Here is a 26,412-nt window from a genome sequence, read left to right on the forward strand (position 1 = left end):
GAAGTAGACAAACTCCTTGAGGCACCGTTTATCACTAATGTGGACTACCCCAGATGGCTGTCGAATGTGGTTCTAGTTCGTAAAAACAATGGCAAATGACGACTCTGTGTCGACTACTCCGACCTCAACCGAGCTTACCCCAAGGACAGCTACCCTCTCCCCCGCATAGATCTGCTGGTCGATGCCACAGCCGGTCATCAAATGCTCGATTTCATGGATGCCTTCTCTGGTTACAACCAAATCTTGATGCACCCATCTGACCAAGAGCACACCTCCTTCATCACCGACCGAGGCACCTACCATTACCGTGTGATGCCATTTGGGTTGAAGAGTGCCGGGGCCACTTACCAACGGTTGGTCAATGCCGTCTTCCATCATCAGATAGGTCGGAACATGGAAGTATATGTCGATGACATGCTGGTCAAGAGTAAGCTCTCTACCGACCATCTGGCCGACCTGCGAGAAACCTTCGCCACCCTACGAAAGTACCAGATGAAGCTCAATCCGGAAAAATGTGCCTTCGGCGTAGGATCTAGGAAGTTTTTAGGATTCATGGTCAGTCAGCGAGGCATCGAGGCTAACCCCAAAAATATAAAGGACTTAATCGAAATGCAGTCACCCAGAACGGTCAAGGAGGTTCAGAGGCTTACTGGCCGAGTGGCGCCCTCAACCGCTTCATTTCCCGAGCAACGGATAAGTGCCTCCCCTTCTTCAAAGTCCTTCGGCAGACTTTTGAATGGACGGCAGAATCTGAAGAGGCCTTTCAACAGTTAAAACAGTGCATGGCTAACCCCCCTACTTTCTCAAGCCATCATGGGCGAACCCCTCTTTCTCTATCTAGCCGTGTCACACACTGCAGTCAGTGCAGCACTTGTCAGGGAAGACAGCTCTGTCCGGCAACCGGTCTACTACATCAGTCGAGCTCTTCGGGGGGTGGAAAAAAGCTACCCATTGTTAGAAAAAATGTCCTTGGCCTTGGTCACCGCCTCCAGACGACTCCACCCTTACTTCCAAGCCCATTCCATAGTGGTCCTCACTGACCAACCGTTGAAGAAGATAATGCAACAACCAGAGCTTTCCGGTAGGCTTATGTAATGGTCTGTCGAACTCAATCAGTTTGATATTTCCTACCGGCCTCGGACAGCAATTAAGGGACAGGCTGTTGCCGACTTCGTCCTGGAATTCACTAACCTCACCCCAACCACAACTCCTCCACTGCCACCAACCCCTACCGAGCCAGAAGACCCCCACTCTTGGACCCTCAACGTCGACGGATCATCCCGCAAAGAAGGCAGTGGGGCTGGTCTCATCCTCACCACCCCTGACGGTGGTTATTTTAAATGTGCTCTCCGCTTCCTGTTCGATGCAAGTAATAGTGAGGCCGAATATGAGGCATTGATAGCAGGTCTCCGCATAGCTAGAGACATCGGTGTCAGCCACATCTGGGTGTTCAGCGATTCCCAGCTTATCGTCGGGCAAATTACGAGGGAATTTGATGCTAAGGAAGACACAATGCAGGCTTATAGGGATATTGCACTCCCTCTCGCTCGCCTCTTCAATAATTTCCACATCAAACACATACTTCGGGCAGAAAACTCCAAGGCAGATGAAATGGCTCAGTTGGCTTCGGCAGACCAGTCAGACCTCAGCCACGGTGTCCGCCTCGAGTACCTTGCCCACCCTGCCATTTCCCCAAACCAGCAGCACGTCTACTTTCTCTAAAACGAACCTATCCCCTAGGCGGCCGACATCTTTCTATTTTTGACAACAGTGGAACTGTCGGATGACAAACAGCAGGCCGCCAAAGTCAGGGCCCGGTCGTCCAATTACATTCTTGTCGATGGTCTTTTGTACAAAAGGGGCTTTTCACGCCCATACCTAAGATGCCTCAATCCTGCTCAGGCGACCTACGTGATGAGAGAAATCCATGAGGGTGTATGTGGCAATCATTCGGGTGGCAGGTCCCTAGCCCACAAAATACTTCGCACTGGTTATTTCTGGCCTACTCTCAACCAAGATGCGACATACTTCGTGCTCAAATGTGATAAATGCCAATGTTTTGCCAACATCCCCCACGCTCCTCCTACAGAATTGATCACACTCTGCAGTCCCTACCCGTTCGCCAAATGGGGAATCGACCTGGTCAGCCCATTGCCCATTGGCTGAGGCCAAACCAAATTCACCATTGTCGCCATCGATTACTTCACCAAATGGGTGGAAGCAGAACCCCTTGCCTCAATTACCAAACGGAACACGACCAGATTTATCTAGCAGTCGATCGTCTGCAGATTTGGCATTCCTCAAGCCATCGTCTCCGACAACGGCAAACAATTTGACAACGTCAATTTCCGGAAGTTCTGTGAGGAGTTTCAAATCCAGCCATGTTTCTCCTCCCCAGGCCATCTCCAAGCCAATGGCCAAGTTGAGGTCACCAACCGTTCTCTTCTGAAGATCATCAAAACTAAGCTGGAAGCTGCTAAGGGACTCTGGGCTGAGAAATTACCAATTGTACTTTGGGCCTACCGCACTACCGCTCGAACTCCCACTGGGGAGACCCCTTTTCGCTTAACATATGGCGCTGAGGCGGTCATCCCAGTGGAAATCGGTCTTCCTACCCCAAGGGTTCTCCATCCGAATCCAGAACTCACTGACGAGCTGCGCCGGGTAGACCTAGACCTAATTGAAGAGCTCCGAGAAACCACTGCAGTCAGACGGGCCTCATACCAACAGAAAATGAGAACACACTACAACCGCAGAGTTCGACTAAGGGAGTTCGCCGTGGGGGACCTTGTTTTGCGCGAAGTAACCCTCGCCACCAAGAATCCGACTGAGGGCAAGCTGGCAGCCAAATGGGAAGGACCTTACGTCGTTAAAGCCAGACCTCAGCTAGGCACTTACCGACTTCAGGACATGGAAGGCCGCGATCTCCTCCACCCATGGAACGCCGAGCACTTGAAGCGCTATTTTTAATAAAAGTTCAATTCTTGTATCAATCTTTTGCTGTATTTCTTTTTTTGACAATTTGCACACTTCATTGTTCTCATTCTCCCCTCATGTGATGTAAATCTCTGATCAAATGGGCTACACTTTAACGGGAACAAGCTTATATCCCAAATATATGTGTGATCTTTCAAATAACAATTTGATTACAGCCTCGGCCAGACCAAGCATACAAAGCCTCAGCCAGACTGAGCAAAAAAGCCTCGGCCAGACCGAGCATGCAAAGCCTCGGCCAGACTGAGCATACAAAGCCTCAGCCAGATCGAGCCTGCAACCTTGGCCAGACTGAGCATACAAAGCCTTAGCCAGACTGAGCGTGACAAGCCTCGGCCAGACCGAGCATGCAAAGCCTTGGCCAAACCGAGCATACAAAGCCAGACTAAGCATGGCACGCCTCAGCCAGACTGAGCACGAAGAGCTCAGCCAGACTGAGTTACTTGACGCAACTGAATTATTTGAAGAGTCAGTTAATCATAGCTCAACCCAAGCCGAGCACAAATGAGGAGCTCGGTCAAGGCCAGTCATGCAAACTTCACGGTTGTGGCATACTAGCCACACTTAGTCAAAATTCCAGGTCTATGTTTTTACAACATTCTTTACTTAGTCAAATTCCAAACTAATCTTTCATTTATCAACACCCTTACACCGTCATTTAAAAACTTCACTCTTGGGGACCCTTACAAGCCAGACTGACTCCACTTTTGTCATGATTTGAAACTTTCAATTTTTAACATTCTTACAAACTGAACTTCACTTTACATTGAGTTTTCCTTATAGTCACTCTGCATTCAGGTTGCCTTACATTTTAAACTTCACTTTACATTGAGTTTTCCTCACATTTTGCACTTCACAATGATTTATACACAAGCCTTATACAAGTCACCATTCTCATTCATTTCAGATGCACAAACAAAAGCAATAGCATGAAAACAAGACTCAAAATTTTATTTATTCACAAATTTATACATAAGTTTATTACAGCCATTCAAAAACAACCCCCCCCCAAAAAAAAAACCAACCAAAACTCTTAAGTACAAATTTTGTGTACTTCACTCACTCCTCTCCTTCACTTTAGGCGAGATCTTCCTCTTCAATGCCTTCATCTAGAGGGGTCTGGGCCACGTCGTCTTCGTAAATTCTAACACTGCTGAAGTCTACGTCTGGGAACAGCTCTTCTGCTTTACGCTTGAACATCTTCCTGTCACTGTCCCAGAATTCAGCCATTTCGTGTTTGTAGAAGTCCGACCGCTGGAAGCTCTGGATCACTTCGTCTTCGCTCCTACTCCCAGCGGTCGTCCCCGACGGACCAGCCCCCCCAGCCCCCTCTTTCGCCAAGTTGCTGGCAATAGCAACATCGATGGCCATCTGAAAGTCTGCAGACACCTTAAACTGCTCTACTGCTGCGACGCACAGATCGGGGTATGCAGACTTTTCAGAGGCTGCCTTGGTTTTTTCTTCCTCCAACTCTTTCTCCAACCTCGCCTTCTCCTCCATTGCCCTAGCACGCTCATCTTCCAACTCCTTCTGTAGCCAAGCAATCTTCAGGTCTGCTTCATCCTTTTCTTTGATCTGCTGGGCGTGCAGTTCTTCATTGCTGGTCATCGCTTCTTCAAATCGCTCGGTGGCGACCATGCAGGCATTTTGAGCATCCTTCAGCTTCTTTTGCTCGCCAGCCAATTGGAACTCGAGTGACACCACCTTGCGGCGTTCATTCTCCATCTCCAACTTGACCGCGAGTAGCTCAACATGGGCTCGAGCGGCAACATTGCGCTGTACTATCGCCAACACCTCCATCTTCTTCGCCTTCTCAGCCTCTTCCAACCCCTTGGCACACGCACTTTGCGCAGCTTTCCTCCAGCCTACGCTCTCCTTCTTGAAAATTTCAAGTTGGGCCTTCGCCTCCTCCAACTTCGCCTTCAACAGTTTCACTTCACCCTTTGCCGCCGCTGCCTTCCTCAGCAGAGCCCCTGCTAAGGTGGTCGCCTCCATTTGGGCAGAGAACAACCCCCTTAGCAGCTCAGCCTCATTAAACTTGGTCACGGAGCGCACGGCTGCCTCGTCCACGATCCCCAAAAGAAGATCTACAGCTGTCCTGGCTGGGCCTTCTTCTCCCTCCTGTCGCCCAGATACTGCAGGAGCATGGTAGATCGCATACTTCACCTTGACCCTCCCTTCTTGGGGCGCAGGGCCCCCCTTGGGCTGCTGCTCCATCATTTCCTCAGGGTCAGCTGACCCACTCTCCACTGGCACCTTGGGCCTGGCACTCAGGTGCTCTTCTTCTTCTTGGCCCCCCTGACCTTCGTCCCCATGCACTTCTGAGGCAACCACCCTTTCTGGGGTCGCCCCCACTCCCTTCTCCCCTGCCTCCTCTGCCATGGAGGTAACCTCCTCGCCAACCCTCACCCTCTTCGACACAGGTGCATCTGAGGCCCCCTCAGGGGCAACCCTCCTCTTCTTCTTCTTCTTCTTCTTCTTCTTCTTCTTCAGAGCCTCTCCCTTATTGTTTTCCCTCTTCTTCACCGGATCAACTGGGGGCGGTTGCGGCTCAAAACTGCCCAAGTCTTTTTCCCCCAGCGGCTTGGGGCGCGGTCGGATTCTTTCCCTCGCGACCGGTTTTGGTGGCGGGCCTAACTGCGTTTCTTTGAACTTTCGAGCTTTGGCAAAAATGGTCTAATCCTCCGCCTCTTGCGCCTTCCTTCTCGTCTCTAGTTCTGTCAGTGCCAGATCTCCACCGGTCGGCTGAGGGCCCAGTCCTGCGGCAAATAAAGCGGACAGCTGGACGAGATCGTCCCATTTGACGCCCTTCTTCTCCCTCCATGCCTTCACCTTTTTCACCCTCTCCTCTCTTGCGACCCCCAGCTTTGGCTCCACAGACTTGGTGGGCACTCTCCACACTGTGTGCACTCCCACTCCCCCGTTCGCGGACACGTAGAACCACCGCGGCCTCCATCCCTTAATTGATGATGGCAACCCCGCCACCAGACCCCTTCCTGCCGCTGCCTGCAAAGTGACCCAAGTTTCTTGCTGGCCCGAGGCCTTGTAGCAAGCAAAAAACTCGTCCACCGTCATAGTCGCCCCCTCGTTCGCCCTCGGCCACGCACTTGCACAGGCCAGTACTATCTTCCACGCGTTGGGCATTAGTTGGCCTGACGCCACTTCCAGTCGGTTTAAGACATCCACTACTACCTGCGGAAGCGGCAACCTCAACCCACCCTTCAACGCCTCCTTGTAGAAGGCAAACTCTTCCGGCCCGGCATCAGATGGCCTCTTTGTTGTTGTTGGTAGCATCAATTATGTTTCTACGGGAACCTGGTATTTTTTGCGCATATCCTCCAACTCCTCCACAGTAACGATCGACTTGTCGGCCTTTATGTGCCAGTGATCTGGCTCAGCCTGGTTGACTAGCTTCGGAGCCACTATCATTGTCAACGAACGCGGTGGTCCCGCCGGCTCCCCTACTTTCTCCACTTGCCTCTCCGTCCTGTACTGCTCCGCCAACTCCACCGTATCGTCTTTCCCTAGTGGATCAACCCTGGCAGTTCTAGCTTCTTCCTGGGCCATTTCTGTCGTGTGTCTGCGAATGGCTTCGGATGCGGGCACAAGAAAATTCAAAAAGTGTTGCAGGGGTGTATCGCTAGCAACGAAGGAGTTTACACTTGGAATGTTTTGATTTTTTACAAAAAGGTAGGTAAAGCGGATAATACCAAAGGCCCACGGCTTGCCTGTATTCTAAGGGTCACAATTAATTCTCGCCAGTTTGAAAATTTTTAAAATTCCGCCACAACTGTTTTTTCAACACCCTATAATGACCTATCGTTTCGCCTATCGCCCACCGCCTAACCTCCCCCACTACAAGATTCTGCTATGTGTACGGCCACGATCCACTGCCCCTTTCCCCTTCCCTGTCTATTCCACTTCACTTCAGCACGTGCCCCATCGCCTCTCGAGCCCCGCGCCACACCACTCGGCCACCCTTCGCGATCGGCCTTCCGCATGGTTGGTCCCTCCACTCGGCCACCCTTCGGGATCGGCCTTCGGCACGGTCGGTCCCTCCACTCAGCCACCCTTCGCAGTTGGCCTTCCGCATGGTCGATCCCCCCACTCGGCCATCCTTCGCAGGCGGCCCTCCTCACGGTCGGTCACCCCGCTCGGTCGGCCTTCACCCTGCTGGTCTTTCACAATCCTTATTCTCTTCAATATTCCCTTCATTGGACAAAAGCTGCATTCGGGAATGAGAGACTACTGACATGGGTAAGCCCATAAAGATTAGAGCCCACCATTTAGGGCCCAACACATATCTCAAATGCTGAAGCCTAGCACTGCCGAAGCCCCATGTAGCAATTAGAACCAATGACATCAAGACACATGGCAAGAAAAGGGCAAGCCACATCAGCAGACAAAGGTCTGCAAAGTTATTGCCACTGCACATCGCCATTAATGAGGCCCCCTTACAACATTTATTGCGATAACCCCCCTCCGTCGGGACAACACGTCCTCACCCTGAACAAGATAAACTACAACATAGACTTTCGGCCAAGGTGACAGGTCGGAAGAGACAACGTAATGATTACCAAAGGATATAAGCAGACGTCAAAGACATGTATAAGGTTAAGCTTTTCTATCTCTAATCCATCTCTACACACCACTTCTCTCTCTAACTTGCTCGTCGAAGGGTTCACTGGGGGACTCCCCGTTCCCCGTTGAACTCTTGTGCAGGTCTTCAGGTGGGCTTGGTCATTTGGACATAGGCTTGAGGAGCGTGGATCAGTCCGACCCGTTCTACCATCACAAATTGTATCATCAGAAACTAAACCCTACTTGTGCTTTGTAGTTGTCTAGGAATGTTTTTGGGACATGAGCAAACAATAAATTCTCTACTATTATTGTTATGTTTTATAATTAAGAGAGAGAGAGAGAGAGAGAGAGAGAGAGAGAGAGAGAGAGAGAGAGAGAGAGAGAGAAACAAAAAACAAAAAAGTAATAAGAGAAAGAATGTCTCTCAATGAGTGAATGCAAATTGTATAAAACATATAAAACAGTCTTTTTCTTTTCTTTTCTTTTTTTGAATTTTTATTTCCTGAAGTTAGGTGGGGGTAATTGCCTCAATTAAACTAGGGTTCTCCTACGGGTGCATATTATCACAAAATATGTAATATAAAATTTTATAACATCAATAATAAAATACATAATCTCATTACAAATTGACGTAATAAAAAATATCATAATTAAATTACAAACTTTTATAACATTAACCACAAAATTGTGGATATTTTTGTGGTGAGAGTATACATTTTATAGTTGATATTACAAATTTTTATGATAAAATTACACATTTTATGATAGGATGCATATGGTATGCACCAATCATAGCGTTTTTCCTTAAACTAATGTAATACTACATATCCTTGTCATCCATTTTTTTGAACACAAATATGATTAATTGAATAAGTTAAGATTATTTGATTATTTATTTTGATAATATAGACGAAGGGGCATACAAAATGAATGATTAAGATTATCAAAACATGACCTATGATGGGCCCACAAGCCTGAACAGGCACCCTTCCAGATCTTGATTTCAAGAGAAACCAGACCCTTAGAGTCTGTTTGGTAATGTATATATTTAGAGGTAATTATGAATTAATCTCATTAAAAAGACTTAAATACCATTAAGTCATATTATTTTTTATTTAATGATAAATTTATCAGTCTCTCTTATTTTTATGAATAAATTTATCAGTCAAGACTTGTAGGTAAATAAGTTTAGTCAATAGGACCGGCTTGTTAATACCTCTTATATTTACCCTTTTATTTTTTATTTTTTATGTAATAACTCTCATTCTTGTCTTAGCCACATTCATGTGCATTTGCATGATTTTGTCTTGTTAAGCTTGCATTTGTGGACTTTGACTTGTTTTGCCTAAGTAAAGGTCCCTGTCTTGTTTTGTGCTTATGTGATTTGCCTAAGTATTGCTTGCATGCTTTGTTCATTACTTGGTGTGTTAAGCATAGGTCATCTTAAGCCTAGGTCATCTCAAGCCTAGGTCATCTACGTTTGCTATCTCAAGCCTAGGTCATACCTTTGAGCCTTTTACACCTAGGCCGTTGCACGCCAACACCTAGGACCATCTTGGAACCACTTTGGTTCACCTCCACCTTCACCTTGGCATATTGGTCGAGATGTCGTCATCTAGGCCGAGGTGTGCATCACCTAGGCTGAGATGTATATTATATAGGCCAAGATGTTAATCATCTAGGCGTCCTAGATCTTTGATCCTTGCACCTAGTGATCTTGTTCCTGGACTGGTATGACCTAGACCGAGGTGTGGCACATCTAGGCTAAGGTGTGGCACAGCTAGGTCAAGTGTTATCCTTCCTAGCCAAGATCATTGAAACCTTCTTGTCCGAAGCCTATGTCCTAATCCGAGATCATTGCCTTGTCAGAGTGCCCATGCCACCTTACGTATTATTCACACTTTGTCATACTCTTATCTTATCATTCTGGCACCTTTTTAAGAAGATCCAATCCGGCGATGCCACGTGTCCTAGTAGAGGGTTAAGTTAGATTGTAGCTGAGAAACCTATATCACTTTCCATATCTTTGCCTTTAAAGAGAGAGAAGCTCTAGGAAGAGGAAGAAGGAGTTGTTGTGAGAGAACTATATTTCCAAGCTTGATCTTTAGAGTTTGAACCGTTTGATCCGTGTTTTGAGGTTAGATTCTTGATCTACTCTTGTTGTTCTTTATGTTTATTTAATCACATTGCATGATCTAGCATGATTCATGAGCCATGCATTGAATTAAAGTTTGTTTTAGGGAGAGAAAGTGATGTTCTTGTGTTCTTCAAGAAAAACCTTGTTTTGATCCGAAAGTTTGTAACAAGTTCCATGTTTTTGGGTTTGTTTTCATGAAATCTTCAACTATGGGTACCTAGGTCCATGTTTTTGAACTCATAACATGAAATCTCAGATTTTGAATAAGAAGTTATGATTTTAGCATTAATGTTCTTCATGTTCTTCAAGAGGAAACCCAGATTCCCAGACTTCATTTCCCTAAGTGTGGTCACTCAGACCACTCTTGCCTAGATCTCACACCTAGGCCAAGCATCGTATTTCACCTTAGCCTACCTTGCATGATCACTTGCACCTTAGCCTATCTTGCATGCACACCTAGGCCAACCACCACACACCTGGGCCGACCATGGTACACCCTTACCGGCACCTTGTAACATCTCGGCAGGCAGCCACACACCTAGGCCTAGGAGACCACACCTCGACCAAGAGGTGTGGGACCTCGGCCAAGACTTCCTAAGTTCATCCAGCTAGGCCATTTTGGCCTAGATCATCTCTGTGCATCGATTTCAAGACCTGGTTGGTACCCAACATGTTTTCCCTAGAAGAAAAACAATGTTTTGACTCCCAGCACATGTTTTGCTTGTCTTGACTTGGTTTTGGAAAGAAATGCCGGGATCATTTTCTCTCATGTAAAGCTTGTTTTAAAAATGCATTGCACAACCATCTTTGAGCATTGCTTCTTATCTTCTTGAAATACATTCAGTGGACTTTGCCATGTATTTGTACGTCTTGGATTCTTGCCTTAATCTCTACACTCGAAGAGCTATGTGAGTGGTATTTTTAATAAAGCTTTGTTATAACGTTTTGATAAAGTTTTGCTTTGTTTCATTTTGGAAAAGTATTTGCTCAAGTATGAATGATTATCCTCTAATTTTTGTGTCAAGTATTATGTTTGTTTTGATGACATTCTTGGAAGGTCCTTTCGTGCTAGAGGACGTTAAGCCTATGTAGCACCTATGTTTAAGATATCTCTTTTGCCACCGACGGTCTTGTACGGGTGGGTTTGTCTAATCGATTTGGGGTCGGCCACCGACGGTCGTAAACGGGTGTGCTTCGATTCCAAGACGATTATTCCCTTGTTTTGCCACCGACGATTTTCCGGGTGGGTTGTCTAACCGATTCCGGGTCGGCCACCGACTGTCATGAACGGGTATGCTTCGATTCCGGGACGGTTATTCCCTTATTTTGTTCGAAATGTCATCCCTTGGTATTATGTAGATGTTATTAAACATCCAAGAAGCTTTGAAAGAATTTGATTGATGAACTTGATTCATCCCATGTTTTGTTACAAGTTATGATATGTATGGTTTTGATAAAGATCTCGGATATCATTCATTCAAACCTTTATTACTAATATCATTCACTGAGTATCTAAGCTCACCCTCCCCTTTATATATATATGTAGGTGACGAGTAAGAAGTTGGTGACGCCTAAGATGTTATTTGCAAGTTGTTTTCAGATTCATGTTTTGCTAGCATCTTGAAGATTATGCTTCTTAGTTTGTAATTCATTTCTTTTGCATATGTCGGCTTGAGAAGCCTTTTGATCAAGATGTAACATGTACTTTATTATATTTGCATCCAAGTTGTAAACCATGTTAAAATGTATGTCATTTCATTTAATCTATGCACAGCTCTTATGGACTAATTAGATTTAAATTTATTTCTTCCACACATGTAAGCCCCATATGCATACTCTATTGTGTGAATCTTTGTAAGTTGGCCTTTGGTAATCTCGGATTACTGACCATCACGGCACCATTCTACTAGGAGCAGAATGGGGTCATGACAGTTTATAGTTACATAATTTTTGAAAACTATAAACAAAACTCATTTGATTTTTATTTTCATTTTCAAAAAGTTATAAACAGTTTACAAATTTATTAAATTTTTTAAACACAAAAAAGTTGGTTTTGTTTTCTATTTAATATTTTTTGACATTTCTTCCTCTTTTTCTCATTCTTTCTGAACTACCACCCATTACTCTTCCATCCCCATCTACCCCATCCTCGTCTCAATTTTTTTTTGATATAATAAAATTAAAATATTATACTTGATGTTCATTTTTACTCATTTATTTATCATATTACATATTTTAACTCTCATTTATTATAAATTACTGTCTATAATATACTATATTACTTTTAATTTTTATTATTATTTTTTTATTTTTAAAACTACAAAACTAACATATTCTGCCCCCTGATATGATATGGGACAAAGGTGGAGGATGACAAATTTGCTCCAAACTCTTCTTGTTGCCATTCATTCTTATTGCCGTCGCCCACACTCACAACAATAACCTCATCCGTCAATCACTTTTAGCACTAATACAATAATATTTAAAGATCAGATAAGAAAAATTAAAAGAATCTCACTTTTATTAAAAGTGTGATTAGAAAAATTAAAATAATATTTTAATCACACTCAATTAATTGAATGAGATAGTATTTATTTTTAAGCTTTTCTTTCAAATATGTGTGATTATATATATTTTTTTAATCACAATACGTAAATAAATGTGATTGCATGTATCTTTCCAATCTTGTTCTAAAAAAAGAGTTTTAGAAGAGCTCAAATATAGGGGGTCTTATCAATAATGTGAATGGTGTGTCTGTATTGTTCAATTTTTTTTTTTAATTTTTTTATTTGTTTAATCAGCTCACTAAAGCTCAAATTAAAATTCTATTTTACACCATGTTTAGATTGAGAGATTTGGAAAGAAAAGAAAATAAATAGATTATTTATTCAAATAACTTAAATAGGGATAAATGGAAAGAAATGGAAAAAAACTCATTTCTTTTATAATCCTCATTTTTAATCTTTTCAAAAGTGAAGAGATTGAAAGAGAAAAGAAACCAATAGAATCTTATATTTTCATAATATCAATTTTGTCCCTATAAAAATTAAAAAAATAAAATAATTGACAAAATATAAATAAATTATTTTAGTAATATAACGTAAAATATTTTTTTTTCTTTTCTCTTATAAAATCTAACCAAATATTTTAATAAATGTTTTAATGTTTTAAATTAAATCCTTCTGTATTTTGATTTCGTAATCCATCTCCTTCATACATGTGCTGCTCCGCCTTTTTTTTTTTTTTCTCTTATAAAATCTAACCAAATATAAATGAAACAAAATTACAATCATTTCTTTTTTCTTCTTTTATCTTATAACTTAACTAATCAATTTTTTTCTTTTCTGTCTTGGTTCCAAACAGTGTTAGAGTTGTGTTAGTGTTCTTTTTACAGTTCTGTATTGCCCATAAAATAATTTCTAATTTATAATTGTCTTAGATTGAGGCCAAACACACGCCTCTTCCTTATAAACCCTAGGGACTCCCTCAACTACGCTCTCTCTCGAGATCGACCACGACAACACCAAATCTACCTCCACTGCCACCACAGCTTCTTCTTCTTCCTCCAAGTCTGCCGCCGCGGAGTATCTGATCGTCAGTTTCCGGCGACGGGCGGAGCCGGCGGGGGGAGCCGGCGGCGGCGAAGCAGTTATCATTACCGGTAACTTCCCGGTGAGCGGTGAAACTTGAAGAAGTCTTTGATTATGAAGAAAGCACAAGAAAGCAACAAGACCAAGCACACCTTCATCCCGAATGCTGTGAGGTTTCTTTCCTCTTGTTTGAAGATTGTCTCTTCCAACTTTCGCTCCGCTGGAGCCTCCGTCGCTGGCTCTATCTCCGGCGATCCCGACGACCTCCACAACTCTACTTCTGTAAAATTTTGTCCATCTGTACAAATTCTATATCTTATTCTATGAATTAGTTTTTATATTCTTAAACTTATTATTAACACCAGCTCTTCAATAAATCTTTTTAACACCTTTTATTTTCACCTAACAGATTGCCATTATCCCCCTAAGTGGGACTTACTTGAACTCATAAATATTTGATTCTTGCATTTATTATTCCCAACTTTTTCAGAATTCAAATTCCAAGTACTTGCAATTCAATTCATTAAAAAACCTTGCTCGACATCGAGATAATTAAATATTGATTTTTTTTTTTTTTTTTTAAATTCAGATTGTAGTTGTGTTTTTAATTTTGATGTTATCATTTTTTGATTGCGTGGTTTTAGTTGATAGTAGTTGAGTTTGGATTTTGATTTTGGTTTCTTGGTTTCTAGGAAATTAAAAATAAAATAAAATAATATAATAATAATAATAATTTAAGTAAATCAATTTTTGTTAGCAAAATTTCCTTTCTTTCTATTTTGGGTGATTCAGCTTTATCTAGACATTTCCATAACCAAACAGGCCAGGCTGATTGGTTGAGTGAGGGTTTCTTTCTTTTGTGAGCAAAGAGAGGGTTTCTCAAAGTTACCAATATCAGTTTTGTCGTGATTATTCTTAAAGCTCTCCTATTGGAGAGAAGAATTTGGGGGAAAAAGGGGAGGAGATCATGGTCTTTAACAGAGATGAATTGGCTATATTTATGCTAATCTCTTGTAAATTCCTCCAAATCGAAGAGATTTTTTTAATCTCTATCATCAATTAGTTGGCTATATTTTTGGACTGTTTTAGGGTTATTTATCTGTAGGATTGGAAGACCGAAAGATACAAGGAAATTATCAAATCTGGAACTGTAATTTGCTCTTCATTTATGATTACTTGTTAGTTCAGCTATGTGGGTGATTATTCTGGATGAATGATTTCCAAGAAAATGGATTTGTCTTGTTAATGGGCAAGTGGAGCCCAGACCTGGAGTTTTGAGATTGATGGATGAGGCCAGGGCTGCTGTAAGATAGACATTTTATCTTATAAATGCAATCGTCACTTTGTCATGGCTCTTGAGTTTTTCATTGTATTTGCATCTGTTATCCACAGATAATTAGGTAAGACTACTTTTCTTACCAAAGTTTAGTCAAATTCCACATTCCCTTTCTTACATGAAGAATCATATTTGAATTAACCTTTTTGGCTGACGATTATAGGGTAAAAAATCAACAGTCTGCTCTGCTGCAAATAAAAAAGTTCTTTTTCAATCCTTAAACCTTTTTTTTTTCCCTGCTGCAAAAAAAACGCCCCTAGTGAATTTAAATTTGATGAAAATTTGCTCAAAATCCATCTCCAACCCCTTCATAAAATGCTTATCAAATCAAGGGAAAAACACTTTTCCATCAAATTGAGTGAAGCATTTGGAATATTCTCCATATTGAGTGAAGCATTGCCAAATTTCATCAACAACATGAGCACTAGGCAAGTGAAGTTCTCCTGAACCAGGTGCTTTGGCTTATGCTCCCATTTAGGTATTATTCTCCTCCTGAACCAGGTGCTAGTGGCAGAAATAAGGTCAAGAGACATGTGCATATATTTAGTTCTTATAAGAAGATAAATCTCTTACAACAAGTACACCATAACTAACGACAATACTAAATTCGGTAGGTTTATGATTTGTTTGACTAGAGTGTTTACATATATTTCAATGTACAGTGTTTTATTTGAGTTTTTTATTTTCTGAAATGTTTAGTTCATATAAGAAGGTAAAGTTCTTGTAAGTGAATAAACATGTATCAAAGTAGGCTGATGTACACCATAAATTGAGTATTTACATATATTTCAAATGTGTCATATGTGACCTATGTTACATGGACTCGGGTACAGGTGTCGGGTGCGGGTATGTATCTAGAGGTCGGACTCATCAAATCATAAATTTAAGGATAAGCGGACTCGGCAAAAAAATGTCATATTTTTATATTTTTAATCTAATATGTGAGATAAAATGGTATTATATGTAACTTATAGTGTCAAAATGACATTTATAGCAATTATATAATAATATATACATATAATAATAGTGTTATATACAATTATATAAGAAGTATCCGTTGAAAAGTATCCGACACATATCCCATACCCTTGTCCGAGTGCCGGGTGTCCGACACGGGTATTTGATTTAATTTGAAGAGTCCATGTAACATAGTATGTGACTTGAGCTTTTAATTTTCTGAAAGTCGAGCGTTCATGCTACATTAGTTCTAGGTGCTTTAACTTTCTAATAATTTAATCTCATTATGCGAGTGCATAATCTAGGTGTGTATATTTATATGCATGTAGGTTAGTGTCATTGCCTTTTTAATTTTGGGCAGCGATATGACCCTTCATAGTTCATGGGGATACTCTGAACTTATAGAATCTTTAGCTAAAGTTTATTTGTGGTTCTCATTTTTCTCTTCCTTTTTGATTTAAGTAATTTGTGTTTGTCATGTGTTCTCTGTTTTTGCAGCTAACTTCTGCACCTTATTGGGTTGTGCGCTGCTATCTGTTACATGGCAATTTGGGTTGGATACACAGACATGCACTTAATCTTTGGTGTTTCTACGACTTTACAGCATGTGCGGCTCCGCAGGGAGGGCTGAATAATCACTTGAAGCAGTAGCTCTGGAAGATCTAGGTATGCTATTCCAGTCTGTATCTCTCTACCAATGATAGGAATTGCCACTTCTTTTGTAACTGACTTTAGATACTCAGTATGATAGTTATATCTGTTTCTCATTCTTTAGATGTTCTAGCCAATTCTTATTCAAGCTTTGAAACTTGATGTTGTTGATGAATATTTTTTTAGATTGTGAATGCTTCATTCATTTGCTTGCCTAGTGCTCATGTTATAGGGCTGTAAACAAGCAAAGTTCTTATGGTCATTTGCTTTGTTTTCATCCATGAACTTGTTCAAGTGCTCATTAATGACATCATTCTTTGTTCTACCAGAGAAACAAAATTCCAAGAAGGAAATTGAATAGCTTGAGTCGAAGTCTTGTTTTTACAAGCGTCAGTTCGCCAAGAGCATTCACTAGCATACCTAATAAACCAGGTATCCCATGGCTTAAACACACTAACCATCAATTAGCTGCATGCATGGAAGCTGCCTATAATTATAATATATCTTTGCATTATTAGCCAAGCAAGTTGACTCAAATCTTGTTGACCTTTGATCCATTTTGCTTTGTTGTCACATCTTTTAGGTCTCCAATTCTAGGTGGCTTTTTGAATGCAAATATAGTTTATTAGAAAACCTTTACAAAGTGCTTGCCTACTACTAAATGTTTGTGACTTTGTGCAGCTGTGTGTATATATATATACAGATAAATTTTCCTATGTATATGGTGATCTCATGTGCTCTTTCTTCATGTTGATTCCTTTTCATTTCTGATTTAAATGTAGTGCCTCTGTTCAGCTTCTTGCTTAATCATAAGGTTTTAGAGATTGTTTACACTAATCATAGTATATATATATTTTTTTCTTTTCATAGAGGAGGCAATAATTGTAACACAACACTCTGAAAATGGCAAACATAGCTGGGTCTTATATCAAAGTTACAATTAACTTAATTGAAATCTCATCCCCACTGTGATTCATTCCTTCCTCTGATTCATTCCTTCATATGTAGCACCATGTTCTGAGATTAATGAACCATCTTTTTATCTTCTAAAGTTCATGACCCTTTCCCATTGTCAAGCATAAGGTTTTTATTTTTAGCTGCTCAGTTACTTCAATTGGTATTGATTTTTAATAACCTTAGTTTTTGTTCTATTTATTATTTATTTAATGGAAATGGTTAAGTTTTATCATCAACTTAAGCACAAGTATATTGAAGTTGAGGCTTTTGTATTATTTTGGGATTGGCCAAGCACTACGGTAGCGCTCTTTCATCCCTAACCTCCCTAACCTGAACCCTAATTCATTTTTATTTGAATTACCCTTTCTCCATTTTTTACATTATGGATTATGAAGCACGGGTATGAATACAAGTACTGGTACGATACGGGTACATCAATACGGTAAAATTCAAAAAAAGTAGGGTGTCGGTACGGCTTGGTACGCTTGTAAAAAAATATTTATTTTTAATTTAGAGTATTGTAAAAATTAATTAAATGGTTTAATTTGTTAAGATCCAACCTATAATTAATATTTAATGTCAAAAGTAAAGATATAAATCAAAATTAAATGTTAATATATTAAATAACTTACAAACCATAGTTTAATTTTAAAATCATGCTAGCATAAAACTAAAAATAAAAAAGAAGTCTAGTGAAATGAGTTTTATCTATGTAGTACAAGTTTTTAACACAGCTGCGTTCCCAAGTCTCGGGCAGCTGTTCCCAAGTCTCGAACCCGAGATCTTGGTTAAGCTAGCATAACGATCTTTGACCACTATTTTTTCTTGAAAATCACTTTCAATTACAACTTTAGGCAACTGACCGGTCATCATCTCCAACCACTTCTGGTCATTACCTCTCTTTGCCAACAACTACCTCCGTCCACCATCTCTAACCGTCGACAATCACCTTTCGTAGCTTCTATTTTTGCTTGTTTTCAAAATAAAATTTTAAAATATTTATATACCAAACATATTTTTTATTTTTGTTTTTATTGAAAATAAAAATAAACATATTTATTGTTTCTTGTAAAAAAAACAATAAACTATAAATTTTTCCAAAGGGCACCTTAATTGTAAACTGTTTTCTGCGAGTGAACTTTATAGATTAATGAGTTAAGTTTGGCAAGAGCTATTATATCACAAAACATTCATTAGAATTTTTTATTTATTTTCGATCGACTCGCAAGGTTGGTGGGCATAAAGAATGAAAACACACATGACAAATTGCACTTGTGAGAGAGGAAGGAAAATGTTGAAAGATGGGTAGAACGACGACAATAATTGTCCATTTATAAATTTTTAGGATTTTAAAAATATTTGCAAAACATGAAAGATAAGAAAAATCAAATATACGAAAGCTAAACAAATTCGAACCCCTTTACAAATTTTTTAGAGTTGGTAAGGTTGATCCGAACCCGCTAATCTGTCGATATGTTGACCTGAACTCGCCAATCTGCCTACAATTTTATGGGTTTAGACCCTATTATGATATTAGAGAGAGAGAGTAGAGAAATTTTGTACTGAATAGTATGAATAATGAATGAGTATAAGTTTTTTAGATGGTATGAAACAACAGCCAAACAAAACAAATTATCTACAACCCACTGCATCTCTCTCTAACTTTTTTTTTAAAAAAAATTATTTTTATTTTTTAATCTGGTTTGCCTCTGTTTATTTGGATATAATGTGTTTGGCAACAAAATTCTTTGAACAATATTTCTCTCTTCCTCTGACTTTGATTTTTAAATAGTCTTTTTCAACGACTTCTAGCTCTAGCATGCATGTATATATACTAGGAATGTAAGCCCAACTGATAGGTGTGTTTAAAATATAAATTTTAATTTTAAATTTAAAACATATTTTCTATGTTATTTAAGTGGTGAAAAGTGTTATTTATCATGTCAATCAATGGTCATTGGTTGAGGTCTTGTGCCCCCTTGTGTAACTATAATTTCCCCCTCCCCCCTCCCTCCCCTCATTTTGAATAGAGAAATTGACACTTGATAGAGAAAGTGACACTTGAGGGAAGAAGAAAAAGATAAGGCCACTTGGCACTATAATTTTTTTCCCTTTTGAATAGAGAAATTGACACTTGATGCAAGAAGAGAAAGCCACTTGGTATGGTAAAAGGAGAGAAAGAGGTCCATAAAATCAAATGAATTGTTCACTTTTAATAATAATATAAATAGAAGTGTAGAAGATATACACATCTATTTATCTATCTACATTAGTCCAAGTCTTCTTCTCATGCCACATGGCATATTTTTTTATCCTAAAAACGAAAATGACATATAGTGTTGAAAGAGGTTTGAACTCAAGACCTTCAATTTCATTAAGAAGTCTCGCATCACTTGGGTGACATATACATATTAGAATATTAATTTCTAAATTATTTGTTTTTATTCTTACTTATTCAAATTGTATACGTAAATGCATGTACCATCCGCTAGTCTATACATATGGAAACACAATATATATATATATATATATATATATATTGTTATATATGTGTTTAGGTTCAATTTTTTTTTAATTTTTTATTTTAAATATAGGACTATATACATGTGTATGTAATTTTCTAAAAACTATTTATGACGTTTTGTTTGGCACCATTTTTTATTATTTTTAAAATTTGAATATATTACAAAGTAAGTTCATTAAAGTAAACGGGTTAGTCGAATTGAATTGTTCAATTCACACTCAATTTAACCCAATTCGCTTATACCCAACCAGTAAATGGACAGGTTGGGTTGAATTATTTTATAACCTAACTTATTTTAACCTGCCCATTTACTACCCTACAAATTACTATCGCAAGGGATTATATAAGAGTGGCGATTTCAACAATTTTGATGAATGGAATCACTTTATAAATTTAAGTTTTACAAATTTTAAAAACAAAAAACAACTTTTAAACTAAATTACATTTATTGTGTTTGGTTCTAAATTTTTAAAAGTAGTTTTTGAGTGTTTTATTTATTTATTTATTTATATTTTTTTTTGTCCTTAGTAAATTTTTTATATATATTTTTTAATAATTTTTTTAGATGCACCTAATTTTTTTTTATGTGAAAAATGTACTGAATTTTTAATTTTTTTTTATATTCAGTCAATTTTTTTATATAAAAAAATTACAAATATTTTACTTTTTAAATATATCTAGATTAAGAGAATCTAAAAAGAAAGAAAAAAATATGCTTAAAATGTTTAAAAAATTCACCAAAGACGAGTAACCTCAAAAACAAAAAACTCAAAAATTAATTTTGAAAATTGTTCACTGAACAGAGTAAAAATTTAGTGTTACGATGATACCCTCAATCTCATTCAAGTTCATGTGGGGAGCGATAACAAGACTGTTATCGAGCTGCGTGTATTCGAGTTGGATCCTCTTTGGGACTGTCAAGCGATCATCTGTGACATTGTCCATGCTTGAGTGCGTAATAACATTACTTTCTGCTGATCTCCTAGAGAATCAAACTGTGTAACTCATTGGGTTGCTTACATGAACCCAAACGGCTTGCTTCCTTTAGATTGGGTTGTTGATCCCTCCTGTGATGTCACGCCCCACCTTTTTATTACTCGGATTACCATTACCAAGCCTTTATTATACATTCAATTTCAGAGTTAGCATACGGAAGCTCATTATATTCTCAAGGAATAAATCAACAGAATCTCTCAGTCGGATAAAAATGAATGCAACATGACTATACAATTAAAGAAATTGCCCGTAGGCTTACATTATTTTAAAAAAAAATATCAAGAGGAAGGGTGTGACCTTTTTACATCAATGGCATTCCACCTACACATAAAGAGGCCCCGTGGCCAACAAATAAAGAAGATCCGAAATCTTGTAGTATGTCTTGATAATCACCTGAAAAAGATTCAACAACATGGGATGAACATATAGTCCAGTAGGGATCTCAACATGATCCTCAACAATAACAACTTACAAATAGTTATGATCATGAATGCTAGTCTCATATCATATAAAATATGTGACATTTTATAACCAGAGTATAGATATATATATGTACTATTCTCAAAATCATTCAATTATTTAACAACATCGATTTCCACTTTTACTACCCTTTTTCCCAATGAACAACTCTTACCCATTCCCATGTTTCCATTTGTGACAAATACCCATGATACCCATTTTATTTTTGAAAACACGTTCACCAAAACCAACGCTCTCATATATTTATCAATTCAAAATAAAAACCCAAGCCTGACTCCACACATTCATCGCATTTCAACCTGACGTTCAAGTTAAAGGGATATTATCAATAATTCATTGTTGGTAGGCAACTCCCTCAACCACTCTCAACACGTCAAAATATACATAAACACATCTACACTACACATAAGACAATTCATCCTCGCCGAATCATGATCATCACAACACATAATGCACATGACCAAGTAAGACAATCAATAACAACAAAACTCCGCTCTACTTGCCTCAGGTACAGTAAGCCAATGATTCCACCTCTCAACAATAACATGCCAATTTACCAGACACCAACTAGAAGGGAATGGTACCTCTGCTTCATTTTACTAGGCGCTAGCTGGAAGGGAATGGTACCTCTGATTCCCAGCGCATTACACCCCTTTCTATCATCACAACATGATAAGGTACAACCAACAAATGCAATGCATACACACAACCACAACAGAGTGCAATCAACTCAAGCGTAAAATGTACACGCAACCATTTCAACACAACAATGTCATCCTCCACTGATGGTCAAGGACAAAACCTCTAAGTGTTTGTATTTCAACGCATGTGTTTTACAATTCAATTCTCATGAGGTTTTAAGTCCAACAATCAACAACAAAAAGGTAAAGCATTCGTGATCCAAACTCAAGTAAATCCCCGGGACTCATATTATGTTAATGTCTCATTCCTTCCATTACAAAACCAATTACCTTTTTCTTCTACAATAACATTCTCCACCTTATGCCTTAATCCGATTTTTACTTCATTTCACAAAATATGACAATTCACTTTCCATCATTTTAAATAGGAGCTTTCTATCATGGCGGCAAGTTATAATTCAAGTCATTTCTATTTAATGGTAATGTAATTCATTAATAATCTAATTTCACAGTTATATCCTCTTTTTACAATTAACAATTTATTAATTTATTGTATTTAAACATAGTCAACCCAACACCAAAAAAAATACCCAAATCGTAAGATCCTATTAAATCTTAAATCAAATTCCAACACATTAACCTTATTTCATAAATTCATAACATAATAATTTCACCATTTACATTTCTAATTTCATAACATGCTTAACCCACAATCAAAACCCTTTTGATAATGAGCAAATTAATTAAAAATTAGGGCTTCACTTCCCTCTTTACATAAACAAGCTAAACTACTACTCAAAGTTAATCCAACAACAATAAACCCCCAATTTACAACCTCACACAACCCATCTTGAAACCCCATTCATGATTTTCAAAAGAAACCCACAACAACAAGGCTTTTATGCAATATGAACATACCACATGTCTATCTATAAAGGTGGTATTGAAAAGAGACCAAGGAAATCCCTACCTCAAGAGAGAAAAGGAGAAAGAGCTCAAAAACCGACCTCGCCGAAATACGATCTCCACCGGTCAAGACGAAGCCCTCGACACGCTCATCATTTTGGTATAAGGGACTAGTATCAAAATCTCTACGGATTTCTTGAGATCAAAGAAGATGTAATGTTTTGTGGATTTGGGTAGAGAGGGATGAGAGGAAATGAGACAAAATATAGTAGAGAGAGAGAGTGATATAATCTAAAAATGAAAGCAAAAGGGATAAAATATCAAAATATACCTGAAAGCACGAAATTCGGAGCAAAAACACGCTCTGCCACACGTGCGGCGCACCTCTCCGCACGTGCGGAGCGGCCCCTCCCGCGCGTGCGGCTCTCACCCCCGCACGTGCGGTTCTTCTCGCACTTCACTCGCGCACTTGCCTTTTAGGCAGTGTGTGCACAACACTTCTTCTCAACCTCCCGCACGTGCGACCCCTCCCGCACGTACGGCCCTAGGCCCCTGCACGTGCGGCCCTGGCCCTTCCAGCCCCAAAAAACCCCGGCTTCCTCCCCGACACTCCGGAGTCGACCTCGCACCCTCCAGGACACGCGCAAATTCAGAAAATGAAACAATACAACCGAAAATATCCATAGAAATAATTCTCAGGAACAACGAACACCACTGGCGGCAGGACCACACTTTGAAACTCGACTTCGAACGAAGGCAATACCGACACAACTCATGAGAATAAGGTTAAATACGAACCGGTCATCACATGTGAGCTCTCTGCTCTTTTGTTTGCTGATATTTTGTAAGCCTTGTAGTGTTTCCGAGTTCAAAAAAAAAAAAAAGCTTACATGTAGAGGGTAAACTTATTCAAAATATAACTATATTGCCATATATACATGAGAAGGTAAATGACAGAATATTATTGGATGAAGAAACCAATAACATAATATTATTATTGTGTTGAACATTTTTTTTTTTCATTTAATGGGATCTTTTAATTTTATAAAACAACCAAAATATACAAAATAAAATATTACCAATGCAAATAAACTTTTTTTTTTTTTTTGGTTTAAGAGCCTTTGTTGTATAGTGGCCTCTCCCTTCCGACATCCGGCATTGATTGAAAATACTTTTTGAAGAAGCCGTTTAGAGTGAAGGTGTCGACGCCACAAAATATATGAGACTGCGGTATAAGGAACCAAACCAAATTGAGGAGCTCGCCTCCTTCTCTAAGTTGTTGAAGATGGTAATTTTTTGGACCACTAATTGCAGCGTGGCATAACATCGCCAACCACACGATTTTCAATTTTTCCCATTTCACCTTCTTATTACCATCGTCGAGTTCAATAATCACATCTTCACTGAAAATATCCATCACATCTTCTCCAGCTTTTTCACCACAAAAATTTCTTGTCATGTCACCGCAAAATTTTTTCATATCCGAGAGAGACATTTTGCGTCCTTCATATTTTTGTCTACATATGAGAGTTTTAAAAATTAAATTTTTTTATCTCTAAAAGCATAAATTTTGTTATAAGAAATATTTAGGGGTTAATTTCAATTGTCGCGAGGATAGTTGTAAAAAGTCATCTCGAAAAATAAAAAAATGAGCTTTTAGGAACAAAATTTTTAAAATATCGCTAATAAATAGGGACAAAATATTTTTTCTGAAAGATTTATTTTTTAGACAACTTTTGGTTTCAAAAGGCTAATAATTCATCACTAAATGTCTAATGTTATCGCTAAAAATAAAAATATTAACACTTTTTGTAATAAAAATATTTTGTCCCTAAAAAGTAATGTTGTTCCTAATTTTTTTTGGTCTCAAATCATAATTTCTTGTAGTGATAACATCCGTAATATACCTGAAACAAAAACTGTAATATACCTGAAAATGTCACAGGCACAGGTTATGAAAGTCGTCAACAGTCTATCCGATACAACAACAGGCAACAACGTCCGGCGGGTGAGGAGTAGATACATCATGTAATTTGATAGAATTTTGCATGTTTCCTTGTCATCATTATGTCCACATGAGTTAGCACTACTTCCGGAAGTGCATGCAACCGACTCTAAATCCGACTCTGACTTACTAGTATCATCATCACGGTAGCATATATTTGTTATGAAGTGCATAATAACAATTTGGTCATGAAAAGCTGTAGAACCAATGAACCGCTTAAACCCCCCAAGGTCAATTAAGTTGTCTGTAGCTGCGGCACGATAAAGAAATTGTGTAATCATAGGATACAGCGTCCGAGGGATACTATGCATGTACCTATTGAACTCGTCTTCAATCCCAAACCTCCCAAGTATTCTACGCCATTTTGGACGCTTGTCTTCCTCTTTGAATAGATCGATTTGCCCCATCTTTTTAGACCACTTTTTCTTTTCAAAAAACCAAGGAAATTTCTGTGACAATCGGGTTACCCATTTGCCTCTGCTGTACATAATTAGCCAAAGCATCGCCCAATCAGAGAATAATAACAAAATGACTGCATAAATCTCCAAAGCTAGAGCTCCGACCAATAATACCCCCGTGATGACAATATCAACCATGGAGTAGTGCTGCTCGTGCCACTTCGCTTCCATGGCGATGAGCCCGAAGAGTCCTACCAACACAGACAACGTACACATGAAGCTGATAGAGCGAAAAATGCACCCTTTCTTGGTAAATGTTATGGGTGCTTTTGTGTATAACAAATCGTACATGAGCCCCATTTCAACCTCCAATACATCCCCAAAACATGTATCATCATTCCGATTTATTTGAGCCATTAATTTTATTTCTTCAGAATTGACATGCGAAATTCCCAAACTAAATCTACCAATATCATAATTCTCTATATAAGCTTTAAATACCTTCACCAACCTGTGGGCCAAAATTAAAACAGTTTTATATCTCTCCTTTTTGTTGATAACCCTTAGATTATGAAAGGGTAAAATGACTCCTGATTTATCATGGCATGCTAACTTAAGAGCCCATGTTCTCTCCCCATACTTAATAATTCCAGCCACGATTGCCGGAATTGACATAAATGAAAACCAGAAATGCCTCCAAGACATAACAATGATATAAATTGCCACAGTAGCTTGAACACCCATGACCAAAAAATGCCTTAGCCACAATTGATTATCTTCCAAAGAATAAGCAGTTATGGTATCTGGGCCACCAAGATGCAATAAAAGCAAGGGTGCCCATAATGCCTGTAATGCATTATTGGGATTAAGAATATTATTTTGGGCATCAGAGAGCTTGCTGAGGGCAACAGTTGCCACTGAATCGGCCATTATGTAGGCCAACCAAACAATCAAATTAATCCATTGTGACGTCATATTTTTTCTGCGTTTGCCAAAGACGAAAAGAATGATTTGTAAAGTGAGACTAAGTAGAACCAGCATCCGAACATCCCAAACATCCCATAGTATCTTCCACGATGCTGGAATTAGATTCATCACACCCTTCTCTTCTTTATCCACATGGAGAGAAAATTAAGTTACTATAAGTAAACATAGACGGATAAATATGAATTGAACATTATTATCCAACCTAAAAAATTAGACTCACTTTTTAAATTTAATGATGTGGCACTTAATTAGAATATCTAAAGTAACATTTT

General features: G+C 39.1%; 2 protein-coding genes and 1 long non-coding RNA gene across 6 annotated transcripts in view; 2 read left to right on the forward strand and 1 right to left on the reverse strand.

The window, feature by feature from the left end:
- The first annotated feature begins 13,123 nt into the window (after nt 1-13,123).
- LOC145824591 (uncharacterized) overlaps nt 13,124-26,412 on the forward strand; it is a 188,703-nt gene continuing 175,414 nt past the window's right edge. For 3 of the 4 annotated variants that reach the window (XR_014366373.1, XR_014366374.1, XR_014366372.1), the window contains exons 1-2: nt 13,124-13,584; nt 14,392-14,452. Coding sequence is in view for 1 of the 4 variants with exons in the window: in XM_082924667.1 (XP_082780793.1) it covers nt 13,417-13,584; nt 14,392-14,452 (229 nt within the window). In the remaining 3 variants the exon portion in view is untranslated. The remainder of the gene's footprint in view (nt 13,585-14,391; nt 14,453-26,412) is intronic. The other variant, XM_082924667.1, reaches the window with a different exon arrangement.
- Nucleotides 14,459-16,966, forward strand: LOC145824592 (uncharacterized). Its single transcript, XR_014366379.1, has 2 exons — nt 14,459-15,116; nt 16,094-16,966. It is a non-coding gene; the product is annotated as an uncharacterized LOC145824592 (long non-coding RNA).
- LOC145823306 (uncharacterized) lies at nt 23,794-26,368 on the reverse strand. The gene is made up of 2 exons (XM_082922878.1): nt 24,681-26,368; nt 23,794-24,267 (listed from the first exon to the last, which is right to left on the reverse strand). The coding sequence occupies exons 1-2, from the start codon at nt 26,246-26,248 to the stop codon at nt 23,862-23,864; spliced, it is 1,974 nt and encodes a 657-aa protein (XP_082779004.1). The 5' UTR covers nt 26,249-26,368; the 3' UTR covers nt 23,794-23,861.

This window comes from Camellia sinensis, chromosome 4, assembly GCF_055761805.1.
Source record: "Camellia sinensis isolate YWXY chromosome 4, ASM5576180v1, whole genome shotgun sequence".
Lineage (NCBI taxonomy): Eukaryota > Viridiplantae > Streptophyta > Magnoliopsida > Ericales > Theaceae > Camellia > Camellia sinensis.